A 13546-nucleotide genomic window follows, 5' to 3' on the forward strand; every position below is an offset into this window, starting at 1 on the left:
CACCTGCCCCATCCATGTTACAGTACTATTTTGTCTTTATTGAAGCACTTATACCAGATTAAGATCTAGCTCAGCAGTTGACTGGAAACTTCTTGAGAGTAGGTCCTTGTTTCACTTTCACTTATTTTTATATATCTCCTGCCACTAGCATAGTATTGCCTAAATATTCAATATAGGAGTGTTGAATTTAGTAATTAAACTAACCAACTGACAAGGTGGAAAGAAACAATGCCAGGAGTTAGAAATTTAAGAGAATAAAGATATGAACAAGAGAGAAGTTAGAACCATCTGGTACAAAGGTCCCCGGCAGCCTACAGGCTAGATGCTGCCTACAGAGGTGATAAAAGAAAAACACCTATCAGACAGTGTTAAAAAAAAAAAATTTTTGAACTAAAATTTCACAAAATGCCCTGATTTTATGACTTCTCTTGAAAAATTGGAAGATCTTCCTAAACGAGTGGTTCAACAACTGCCCCTCTGGAGAAGACAAATGCTCCTTGGTTCGCCACAAACTCAGGCCAACCAACTCCACTCACTTCCTCATCTCCTTGTTTCCTCCAGGTATTTGGGCTTCCCCTCATCATCTAATTTATTCCCTTCATTTCACAGTGTAAAGAAGAGATTCTGAAAGGAACACAGGGTATCATGACAGAGAAGCAACTACACCCCAAGTCTCTCATCTCCAATTCAGTTTCCTATTCACACTCCAAATCCTAAGAAATAACCTTTGCGAAGCATGTGTATCAGTGGAATTACATGTTTTTGTGAATTCTTTGTGCCTTGTGGTGAGTTTTGCTCATAAAAAGAAGAGTCTCTATGCACTCCCAGCCTCCTTAACAGATATTCCTGAAGAGCTGGCATTTATTACATAATTCATTGTCCTTTCCTTTCTCCAACTTCCATTTTCTCTGAAAAATGTTCAGTAAATTAACTGTGAAAACCTTACGATTTTTCCTCCCAGACAGCACATCCATCTCTCTCTCCCTCAAAATAAATTCCAACCCTTAAAGAAATGGAACTTCCAATACCAAGATAGCTGTGGTTTGGTTGCTTTCAGTGCTTTGCCTGTGTTCAAAGGGCAGGATGTTACCACGTGGGCTAATTATCTAGATGGAGCTGTGGTTGAAAAGTGGTGGATTTTAGAGACTGCCCTCTTTGTGGCTGACAATTTATCACAACTTGGTGTTTTAGGCTTAGCCCCAGCTTAAGAACTAAAATTTTTTAATTTAAATTCATTTTTTGGGAACATTCCTGCAGAATGATCTTGCTACTCTTGAACTGTGCAACAGAGAAAGAACAAGTTCACATTTTTACTGACCAAGAAATTTTCAAGATTTTTAAAGTTCTTTTATAATTCCAAATTTTCCAGTGTTAAATATTGCAACTTTAGTAGACTTGCTCTTCTGACTGGAGATTAGCTCTATGTGTATTGGGGGAGAGGGCAATTTTGGAAGAAATTAATTATTTTTATTTCCAAGTGCTGTTGATTTGATTTAATGTCTTGCCCATATGTGATAGAAACTCTAGGGATTGACTTTTAATATCAAGTCATTCAAGGTTATGTGGCTCAAAGTAATCTTAGCTAAATAAAACTTCAACAATTGAACCCAAAATATAACCAGCTCAAAAGTGGAAAAAAAAGTCAACAATTGTCTACCTCATGCCCTCTACCTCTCATCTTTAAACTCACAAAGACACATATGCACCTACATAGTAATTTAATTAATAAATCTTTTAGTATTATGGGGAGTTTGAAAAAGGCTGGGATTTATTCCTTGGTTCAGGGAATTTTTGTTTGTTTCACAGTTCCCTATAAAAATACCAAAATGAACAGTCTAGTGCCATACTAGCCTGCTAATAAAATGAGAGTGCTAGCACAGGAAATTGGCTTGCTCACTTAGTCTTCTGAATACACTGACAAAGTAAGTACCAAGTGCCAAACAGAATGGAGCAGAGAAAAAAGACCTCGCATGTTTTCAGTCCCTCCTTGGCACTATCCCAGGAAAGCATTGGGAGAAGCATCCATGGTGGAAGGGGGCTCTTACCTCCTGCTGGCTGGTAACTGAGCCACTGTACTTGATATTCAACTTTCAAAACTGTCACCAGAGCTTTTTTTTTCATGTAATTGCTATGCTCTACATTACATCCCCATGACATTATTTCGTAACTGGAAGATTATACCTTTTGACCCCCTTTATCCATTTTGCCCACCTCCCTATCCTGCCCCTCACCTCTGACATGTTTTTGCGGTTTTTTATTTTGTTTTTTAGATTCCACATATAAGTGAGATCATATGGTATTTGTCTTTCTCAGTCTGACTTATTTCACTTAGCATAGTGCTTTCAAGGTCCATCCATGTTGGCACATATGGCAAGATCTCATTCTTTTTTATGGCTGAATAGTATTCCATTATATAAATATCACATTTTCTTTAACATTTCATTGATTAGCTGTTTCTATTCATTTAATTCATTAGCTGTCGTGGCTATTGTAAATAATGCTGCAATGAACATGGGAGAACAGATACCTTTTAGAGTTAGTTTTTTCGTTTTCTTCTGCTAAATATCCAGAAGAGGGGTTGTTGGATCATACGGTAGTTCTTTTTTTAATTCTTTGAGGAACCTTCATACTGTTTTCCATAGTGGTACCAGTTTACATTTCCACATTTTTAATAGTAAGAAACACCACTAACTCACTCAAATTTCACCAGATCTCTCAACCTTTCTTGGCTACGATGCTAAACAATAGTGAACCATCTAGAAGGCACACAGAATTACAGAAAAGAGGAAAAGGCAAGAGCTTCTAATATGACACACTTTCTCAGGAAAAACGAGTCGATAAGCAAGTCATCTCCTCCGCCTTGTCCCTCCTTCCCACACCCAGAGGCTGCCCTTGAACCCCCAACTCCTTTTGCCTAAATTGGTTTAAGCTTTCTAGTCTCTGCAACCTTAGATGTTTTGGGAATGAGCATAATTCTATCACTTTATTTTATTCAGTTCACCCATGTTATTTAAAAAGGACTGCTTCCATAACCACCAAGTTTTAACTAAGCATACGACAAAGACATTGCTGAGTCCTGTATGGTTGAAATTCACTTGCAATATCATTGATCTGAATAAGAGTATAGGCTGAGATAAAAATGTTTGTGGTGAAGAAATGTTCCATGAAATTTATATTTTACATAACACATTATAGTTGTGACATATACACACATTACTATCGTTTGCTCTAAATAAGTATTTTGACAATATCCAGTTCAATGGATTCCATTAGATGAATTTCCTCATACATGTCTCTTCCTTGCGAAGGCCTGAAAACATCTTTATTTTATATTGTGTTGTTTACACAAATTGTACTTGTGCATAGACTGCCGAAAGGCGCTCCTGTGAATGACAGCGGGCTCTCCAGCCCTTCTCAGGTCACACCGGGAAGGACTTTACCTTGCAGCACGTCACCAGGCCTATGGAATAGGGAGGACTTTATCCTTGGGAAGCCCTTATCGTCACCAACTACACTACACAGCTGCCTCTAGACACTGAATCTTCAATTTTTCTTACAAAATGAACATTGTAGCTCCTGAAACATGACTATGTCACACTTCCTGCCCACTTCCCTTTCCCAAGGTGCACCCTTTGTATGCACTTGTCATTCCTCTGATAGAGGGCACACATCAACACTTGCTGAATTAATTGGGGGGAAGGTTTGAGCCTAAACACTTTAGGAAGTTTTTATCATTTGTAGACTTTTTAAAAAAATTTCTGAGTAACCTTCAATTTTTATTCAATTTATGAGTATGGTTAAAAATTTATGAATCACTTTTTTATCCCTAAACTTTTGTTTTCTTATTTAGTTTCTTCCTTTGGCTCCCGGTCAAGGAAATTGAAATATTGAAAAGTTACTGGAAGTACGAGATTGATCCAACTTTATGATATCTAAAAAGCTTTAATATGTATATTCATGAAATCATTTCTCTGTGAAGCATGGACATGTTGTTTATGTCACAGCTACCATAAAATTTCAGAACTAGCCAATGTTCCTGTTGTGCAAATGACAGAACTGATGTCCAGTCAGGAGAGGTGACTTGATTAAGTCAGAACTGGAATTTAGATGCTCTACACTCTGGGAACAATGATGTTTTATATTATGGAAAGAAAAAAACAAAAACAAGAAAAGAATTCCACTTTAAGACTTTCTCTTTTAGGGGTTCTCTCAAGAGTTTTATAAACTATTTAGAAGCTGACCTGATTCCAGTTGGAGAAACAAAAGGAGTTAACTGCAGACTTCAAATATGTGAACTATTATTTTAAGAAAAATGTTCTCCGGATGTTTCTCACCTCCTCTGAGAATGAAAACAAGGAAATGAGCTTGAAGTTCAGCAAGAAATATTCAGATTAGATACTGAGAAATGTAGGTCTGTGAAATCCTGCAATTGTTTCCTGGGGAATGCTGTCAAACCCCCTGCTCTGGAGAACTTTGGGAATGTGGTGGTTGACCATCCATTTCAGAGGGCTGTGTGGATGGCCCATTTCTAGAGTTGAGGGCACAAACTAACTGACATCTCAAGTTCTAGATGGCTCATGGGGTCATGCTCTGCCTATAGCTAGCAGGTGAGGTAATTGTTTGCTCTTAATTACAGCAAAACTCTTGACTCATCAGTGAAGCATACAATTCAAGCTCTATTTTATGTTTATATCAGCCTTGGTAGGTGTAAATGGGCAGATTGACTAAAAAAAATGAATGCTTATTGGATGGTCTTGCCCATTGCCTTCATTGGGCTGATTGACCAGTATCTGAAAGGTTTATTTCTTCATGCTCCATCTTAACATATTCATCTTGTCAGCAGCTTTCTGATTTCATGAATACCTTCAAGCTGTGTGCCTGGTCCAAAAAGCAAAAAGTAAGGGATCCATCCTATATAAAAGAGAAATTATTTATTTCAACTAACAAGACAGGTTTGATATTTGGAGGACAAGATAAAGAAGAGTGACAATACATTAGATCTGTACCTTGTAAAACAAAGTAGAAGCCCTGCCCAGTGTGGGTCAGTTGGTTGGCAACCTATTGATGTTTCTCTCTCTCATCAGTATTTCTTTCTCTCTCTCTCTTTCCCTTCCACTCTCTCAAAAAAAAATCAATAAAAATTGCCCTGGCCAGTTTGACTCAGTGGTTAGAGTGTTGGCCCATGCATCAAAGGGTCATGGTTTCTATTCCTGGTCAAGGGCATGGACCTGGGTTACAGTTCAATCCCCAGCCCAAATCAGGGCATGTGCAGGAGGTAACAAATTGATGTATCTCTCTTACACTAATGTTTCTCTCTCTCTCTTTCTTTCTCTCTCTCCTCTCTCCCTCTCTTCTACTCTCTCTCTAAAAAATAAAAAATAAAAAATCAATGGAAAAATATCCTTGAGTGAGGGTTAAATAAATAAATAAATAAAAAGTTTAAATTTCTAACTTGAAATGTAAGTCTTGAATTTCAGTAAAATAACCAATTATATAAATTCAGGATGGAGAGATATCATTTGAAAGAGTTTAATGTTTAAAAAAAAGGCATAATAAGTGGATATAGGAATAATTATATAACACATTTGAAGTACATTCATTGTGCTGGCATAAAGTTAATGCTTAAAAACTTAGCTAATGTCATTATACTGTGATATTTACTGTCCCTCCTCCCCTAGCCACCCGCTGGTTCTGCTTTTCTCATATACAGTCACTAATTCTGCCCAGTGCCTATCTGGAGCAGCACTGACCATTCTTCTGCCTACCTCCCCAAAAACTCCCTTCCAACAAAAGCAGTTGTTTTTTATGGTTGCTTCAGAAGGATTAGGGTTTCTTTATCTCTGAGGAGATTAAGGAGGGAATTTACAATACGAATTCCGTAACGAACATAAAAAGCCCATCTGAAGGAGTTTTCCTCATTCGGTTTCCTGACTGCTCCTCCACTGTACATTTTTCCTCTGACTCTCCCCTCTGCAGCAACCCACTCTGCTCACAATTAATCTCCTCCAGAACCCCCAGAAGGTCAAATTTCTCTGCCCTATATTATTCAGAGTTGATTCTGTCTTCCTTTAAAACGAGGAGCTAGCCCATGCAAGCCCAGAAGCTCAGTGTCCACAGTAAAATGGATTTCAAAGCTCATCATCTCAACAAATGTTAATCACCCACCTCCTTCCCGTCTCCAGCATTGTTTTTCTGCCGATCACTTGACACATATATTTATGCTTTTGTCTGGCTTTTGCGTCCCCATCAAAGCATAATTCTCAACATGTTAAAAACACAATTCTCATTCATAAGTGAAAACACATCAAAGTTTTATTTAACATGATAGCAAAGTCAATTTGAAATAAAATATTAAAAACCTGGGGTAAAAGAGAATGCTGAGCTAATGCTAAGTTAGATAAACTAGTTAATATTCTAAAGGGCAATAAAACTATAACCTGAGAGAATTTAACATAGTTTACAGAGTAGTTAATATCTGTATTACTAATCAATTATGCAACAGTTACATGTCTCTAGTTAGAGGACCCTAAGTTGAGCTTATTTGCAGGATAATAAAAGGCCATGTGACCATCTAGCCTTAGCCATTTGCCTTAGCCAATTGGGATACATATTTTAATGTCTTTTCCCTATCCCCCACTAAACATAAGCTACATGTGCGCTCCCACCCAGGAATCAAAAAGGTGGGCCTCCCCTATGAGCTGCTCAGATAATAAAAATAGCAACAAAATTGGCACAGCAAGGTAATAGGTTGCCTTATGAATGTTCCCATCATTATTAATATTCAAGTAGGAAAGTGAGGGCTTTCCATCAGCGTCCGTTGTGGGCAGGATTCTAAGTGGGGAGTGAGGCTGAACTACGAGTTCGGACTGTGAGGATCCATCAGTCAACGTTGAGAAGGTCAAATTCTCCTTGTCTTCAGGAAGCTTAATAATGTTAAGGTCTAATGGACAAGAGCAATACAAAAATCATAAGATTGACTGGAATTACATTTCACTCTCTGTTAAACTTCCAGTAAGACCCGGAGACTCATGATGGTTGAGAAGGTAGGGGAGACTTCGTAGAAGAGCTAAGGAATTGAGTTGGTCTAGAGGAATGGTACACACCGTGGGACTGAGTTGTGTTCCCCAAAATATGTTGAAACCCTAACCCCCAGTACCTCAGAATGGGACTGCATTTGGAGACAGAGTCTTTAAAGAGGTAATTAAATGAGAGTAAGTTCACCAGGGTGGACCCTAATCTTACATGTCTGTTGTCCTTATAAGAAGAGGACAGGAGAACACAGACACACAGAGGAAAGACCACGTGAAGATGCAGGGCCAAGGTGGCCACCTACAAGTCAAGGAGGCCTCAAAAGAAACACACCCTGCCCACACCTTAATCTCAGAGTTCTAGACTCAGAGTTGTATGAAAATAGATGTCTGTTGTCTCAGCCACCCAATCTGAAGTAATTTGTTACAGCAACCTAGCGAACTAAGACAGTGGGGCTGAAGTGTGGAGAGGGAGGCCACGGGGAGGGGAAGGAGGAGGGGGAGAGCTCAGGAAGAGAGAATACCGTGAATGATGCGGTCAAAATGAGGGTGGACACGGGTGAGGAATAGAGTTTTGAAGCAGGTGTGCATTAGTGAAAGGTACCTACAACTCCCATTCCAATAAATATGACTCTTTTCAGAATTGCATCTTAAAGACCCTTTAACCTTCACATCTTTATCCAAAATTTACATCCTCAGAAATGTTTTTCTTCATCACCCTTTCCAAAACCAAAACGGTGTCTTCCACCCCAAGTCACTCTCAAGCCCTTTACCCTGCTTTGTTTTCTTCACAGCGCTCAAATATGACATTAAAGTTGTTTATATTGTTTACTGCCTGTGTCCCCACGCTAGAATGCGAATTCAGTAAGATCAGGAACCGCATCTCTCTGATGGACCACTCTATCTCCAGTGTCCAGAACAGTTCCTAAATTTAAATATCTATATAAATAGAAATATATATATAAATAAAATATAAATATATAAGAAATGAATTGTCCTGAGAAATGCCATCAGGAGAGAATTTTCTCTGAGAGGCATGGAAAAGCCAAGGCGGCAATCCTGGTGAGTGGAGGAGTAGGATTCCGCTGGACTTGCCCTTGCTCCAGGTGTGGTAAATCTGAGGCCTTGAGTAACTACAAGCCTTGTGCACGGGGAGGATTACCAGGAGCAGAAGAGAGAGGCTTGAGCACACCACAGACAACGTGGATACACACACACACATGCGCTTACACAGACATGCTGTGTGAGCCCAATGGGAAAGGGAAAGTTGGATTCTGGGCAAAGTCTGAAAGTTTAAATACTTAAGCATTCTTTTGGACAGCAAGCTAAAATTTCATGAGGATAAATGTACAAATAAAATGCTGAGGAGCGTCTAAAATAATATATATCACATTATTCTGTTACATACATTATAGGTCACATGAGGAAACTGAAACTCTCTGCAGCCCTGTCCAAATATAGGGAACCATTTACGGCTGTTCAAAATGATTAGGATTGGCGACTCTGACACCAGAATGAATTACAGCCTTGGTTCCACTGATCTTTTATATATTTTTTGCCATTTTTAATATGTGCATTTTAATGGCCATTGTTTTTTATTCATGTTAGGTTTATCATTATTGCAGTTAACCTCACATTTACTTTGGCTGGTATCCTCCTTTGAAAATCTTTGACATTTCAGTTGGTTTTGATTTGTCTTTTTGGTCACACTCCATTAATAATAACTTAAATTTAAATAGTGCTTTTCAGCTCACAAAGATTTTATGTTATTATTTGTGTCGTTGAACTTCTCTGTGGGAGAGGCAGAGATTATAATTTCTAATGTAAAGGTAAGGTCACTGAGGCTGAAGATAAGGGACTTGCCCAAGGTCACAGACATGGAGAATCACAGAGCTACAACTCAACTCCAGGTCTTTCGGCTTGTTGGATGCTTTTCCTATGTGACATGATACCCGTTACTAAGCGAGCTTGGCTGGCCAAGAGCCAGGGTCCACACACGTTATATATGTTCATGTATATTCACACACACACATTATCAAGTAGGAATTTTTAAAAACCATCAAACAGAACTCAAAACATTATTGTGTTCTGCATCCTCGGAAAAAGAAAAGAGAGGAAGGAAAATCCACTCCCACCATTTCTTCCCAGCCAGGTGTTTGTATAGTGTTACAAGAATCTGATGTTCTTCTGAGTGACTGGGGGAGAACCACCAACCACCACACACACTTTGACCACCAAAAATATCCTCAGGGACAAGAGGGAAATTAGTAAGGATAAGTCAAGCGGTAAATTCTAACCGGGGCTCCTACATAAATATTCCCAAGTTAAAACTGAACAGAGTTTACTTAAATAAAAAGTCAGAGCAGTGTTGCAGATGGCAGAACCAAGGAGGCGGTTTGGGGGAGAGGAAGGCCAAGCCTGTGAGAGGAAATAATTGTGGTAAAGCAGGATCCCACTGAGCCTTTCGTATTCAACTCCGGTTCTTCCAGGCATTTGCCTTCTTCCGGTTTTCCAGCGTTTCATCAGAATCTCCTGCTTTAGAGATTGTTGAGTATAACCCCACACACCCACTGAATTGGTGGAAGGGGGAAGGGCCAAGCATGCTAGCTTATTAAAGACATCACCACAAGTTTAGGGTTTAATAATTAAATTAATTCATCCCCAGAGGTAGAATTAAGTCGCAGCATGCACATTACCAGGTATTACCAGGCATTTCTGGTACAGATTAACACCTTCGCCTCTCTAGTGACTGCCCTAGACACTGAGTATTAGAGCCAGATGCGACTTTAGAGAACAGTAGAGTCTCATTTTTAACAAATGAAGGAGTTGAAGAGAATCTGTTCAGACACACAAAACTGAGATGAGAACGTCTGAAGTTCTGGTCTTCTGAGTGAAAAAAGTAAGGAATAGTGGTGTGTGTATGGTATGCTGTAATTTGTGTCTTAAAGGGGGGTGTGTTATATGTGCATATTCATAAAATATATCTGGAAAAAATGTAAAGAAAACTTGGGAAAGTTGTTGACTTAAGGGAAAGGGACTTTAGATACTAAAGAACAGAAGTGGAAGGGAAATTCACTTTTTTCTGGATATTCTTTGCTACTCATTAATAGTTTACACATCTGTCACTCCTCCTATAAGTGCCTTGAGGGCAGGGTCCACTGTCCATATTATATTCCTCTTTGTAATCCCCAGGTGGGCCTAGCATTGTTCCTGGTAAGTACTCAATAAATTATTGTTAACTACTTAAAAGCAGAAGTTCTTTTTTTCACCTGAAATAAATTTGACTATTATTCTGTATAAATCACTAATAATTTTGTGGCTTTATCCAAATGGTTTATGACAATCATTCTTAGACGGACAGAAAATAACAGCTTTCTATCTTCTCCCATTTTATCAGTACATAAATTATTTAGAGAACACTTGAAATAAACAATTCTTGAGACTATTCTGATTTATGAAATTGAGAGTTTTATAAATTATTTTGCTGACAGATGTTTCTTCATTTTCCCCCCCAGTTAGTATATTTAGAAAAACTGTAGAGCAGTGAGTTTTGTGGTAGGGATCCTTTAATTAAATATTTTCTTAGGTGCTTTTTATTAAACAATCTGTAGCCTGTTCACACCCTTGGCATTACTTTTGAATAGGATATTGCAAAGTCAATGCACATTTTCTAAGAAGTGGAAAACTATGCTCTAGTATTAAGTAAGGCAGAAGCAAAGAAAACAAACTCTCAGGGGAATGGAAATTAAATAATTTATAGAAAGAAGTTTAATTGTTTTCCAGAAGATACACTAAAAATCTCTGCCCCCCCCCCACACACACACAGAGCTATCCCCAGGATTATGATGGTTCCACTTATGAGTCAGGTTTTCATTAAGTCCCTTAATAAGGAGCGAGAGCCGAGTGTCTGGCGTTAGCCCTGGGAATGAGAAACTGAACAGACCTCGATGTGTACCACACTTGCCCTCTAGTGGACTTTTGTAAACACTGCAGTTTCCTGGGCTGTTGGGTCTTCAGCCCTGGGCATTTTTGGAGGTCTTTTCAAGCTAGTTTTTATAAACACATACGTAAGCCCCATTTATATTTATTCTATCAACTGTTAATTTGCAAAGGGTGTTATTAAATAGATTAGAAACAGTTTATTCTTATGAGTACTTAAACATCTCTATCTTATTTATACAACTAATTTGCTTTGTAAACGCCTTTCTTTCACAATAGTGCAAAGATAAATTTTAATGGACTTCAGATCCAATTAGCGAAATTCTACATGAATGACTTCACAGTATTTAAATAGAAGAAAAAGCATCCCTGTATGTGCATAGTTATGATGGTGATTTTTGTAATGATATTTTCAGACTATTACATGAAGAAACTTCTTACAATTCAGCTGAAAGTCAGGGGTTGAAATACTTTAGAAGATGGCAGGAATGATATTCAGAGACAACTCCAGTCTCTCCTATTATTGATAGTCCCACCAACTACCTTCACTTTCTATTTTTCATTGGATTTTTCTTTGTTTTCTATTGAAAGCTAACACCTTTCTTTTCATTTGTCTTCTCATGAAGTTCTGATATAAACTGTTTTCTTGTGGGGTTTTTTCCCTTTTTTCTCTAAACGCACTGCAATCACCTGGCCTGCAGTTTTCACCATGTTGGCGCCTTTCTTCCCTCTCTCCAGGTGATGGCCGTGCCACCTGCCCCTCTGCAGCTGCTGGGAGTGCTGCTCACCATTTCCCTGGGCTCCATCAGGCTCATTCAGGCCGGTGCCTACTATGGGATCAAGCCGCTGCCTCAGATTCCTCAGATCCAACCGCAGATTCCACAGTACCAACCCCTGGGCCAGCAAGTACCTCACATGCCTTTGAGCAAAGATGGCCTTACCATGGGCAAGGAGCTTCCCCATATGCAGTATGGCAAAGAGTATCCACATCTGCCCCAATATATGAAGGAAATTCAGCCGATGCCAAGAATGGGCAAGGAGGCAGCTCCCAAGAAAGGCAAAGGTAACATCGTACTCCAGCGCTATTACAGAGCAGCCGCCTCCTAAAACCCTACACTATGAGACTGGCTGGGGTTGGGGTGGGGGAACTAAATTTCAGAAATTTTTATGTTAGAATGTATTATTAACATTCACTAAATGCGACTGTGTCCTAAACTCTCTCCTTGTAAAGCTCAAGTCTTAAAGACCCAGACACAATTACCATTTTACATTGTGCTTTATTTTATCAGCATCAAATGACGGAAAACATATTTAATAATAAATAGTTTACTTCTTCATTCAGCACATATTTATTCAAGCATTTGGCAATTATTTAATGAGCATCTATTTTTGTGCCAGGCTCCGGACTACATGCTGGGGGACAAAGCAGTGGGGGAAAAAACACCAGAAAGGTGACCATCAGCATTCTGAATTAGGAGAGCAGGGTTGTGTGGACCTGCTGTGTCTAAAATGTATATATATACACATGAAAGCATTTCGTGAACTAGGTGTTAGGTAATGCAAGTGCTTGCTTCTAAGACTGCTCTAATTAAGTTGCTACACATGTCAATCAATCAACTGGCAGGAGAATAAGGAATATGGACTGCACCTAGAGATGATACCTGAGACATTCTCCCATTACTTTCGAGGCATGCTTATCAGTTAGTCAACACCTATCAAATGCCTATCACTGTGAGTGACACTCCCCTATAAATTCAGTTGGTTTATCTTGAGTTCTAGAAAACCCTGCATTTGTAGGGAGGGAACTGATCAGAGTAGCAACTCCCTTTGAGGAAGTGGAGGCGATCTCCCTGGTCCCTGTGGAAACAGAAGCCTTACATCTAGAAACTCCTGGATTTGGCACTAAGACGCCTGGATGCCAGGAGGCCAGAAATGAGGAAGGCCTAGTCATTTAACCTCTCTGAGATTACTTTTCTTCATCTGTAAAGTAAGATTGTTGAGAGAATCAATAACGTAAGGTAAATAGGAGGGCTAAGTTAATGCTAAAGCACCATAAGAACTTTGAGTTGCTATAGCTGGTCATGAGGTAAACCCTAAGTAAGCACAGAGTAAGCTCCAGGCACTGTGCTAGACCCCAGGGATTCCTGATGGGTAAGATGTGGCCCTTGCCCAGGTTGCTCCCTTGGCATACTAGCTACACAATTCACTGTTTAGAAATAACAGGCCACGACTGTACTTTCAGGGATTGTTTCTATAGTTTGTTAGAAACAACACGCCTTAACAGTACTCTAATAATATCTATTAGCATAAAAGAAGTATTCCCAGTTTTCTTCTCTTTAGGAGCTGATATTCCCACTATGGAGATTATCTCGGCCGTTTGTTTTCCTCCCTTTCTTGAATGGCCTGCCTGGCTTTTGGCACTTTCTGCACTTACTCAGATGGGAACCAGATTTCAATCAGGGAATCTGGAAAGAATAGGAGTTCTGTGTTCTATTTTGTTCCTGACAGTAGCTCGGTGAAAAATACAACCACCAGAATTAAGATGCGACCACTGGTTGAAATAAGACTTTGGGACCATA

At 39.2% G+C, this 13546-nt stretch overlaps 1 protein-coding gene and 1 long non-coding RNA gene across 3 annotated transcripts in view; one reads left to right on the plus strand and one right to left on the minus strand.

The window, feature by feature from the left end:
• COL8A1 (collagen type VIII alpha 1 chain) overlaps positions 1–13546 on the plus strand; it is a 149657-nt gene that overhangs the window by 131024 nt on the left and 5087 nt on the right. For both annotated transcript variants that reach the window (XM_081139357.1, XM_081139358.1), the window contains exon 3: positions 11706–12030. In XM_081139357.1, coding sequence (XP_080995483.1) covers positions 11709–12030 — 322 coding nt within the window. In that variant the 5' untranslated portion in view covers positions 11706–11708. The remainder of the gene's footprint in view (positions 1–11705; positions 12031–13546) is intronic.
• Positions 1–13546, minus strand: part of LOC308558138 — a 62190-nt gene that overhangs the window by 31010 nt on the left and 17634 nt on the right. The gene's annotated exons all lie outside the window — the stretch shown is intronic.

Source organism: Miniopterus schreibersii, assembly GCF_964146895.1.
Source record: "Miniopterus schreibersii genome assembly, chromosome: 5".
Classification (NCBI taxonomy): domain Eukaryota; kingdom Metazoa; phylum Chordata; class Mammalia; order Chiroptera; family Miniopteridae; genus Miniopterus; species Miniopterus schreibersii.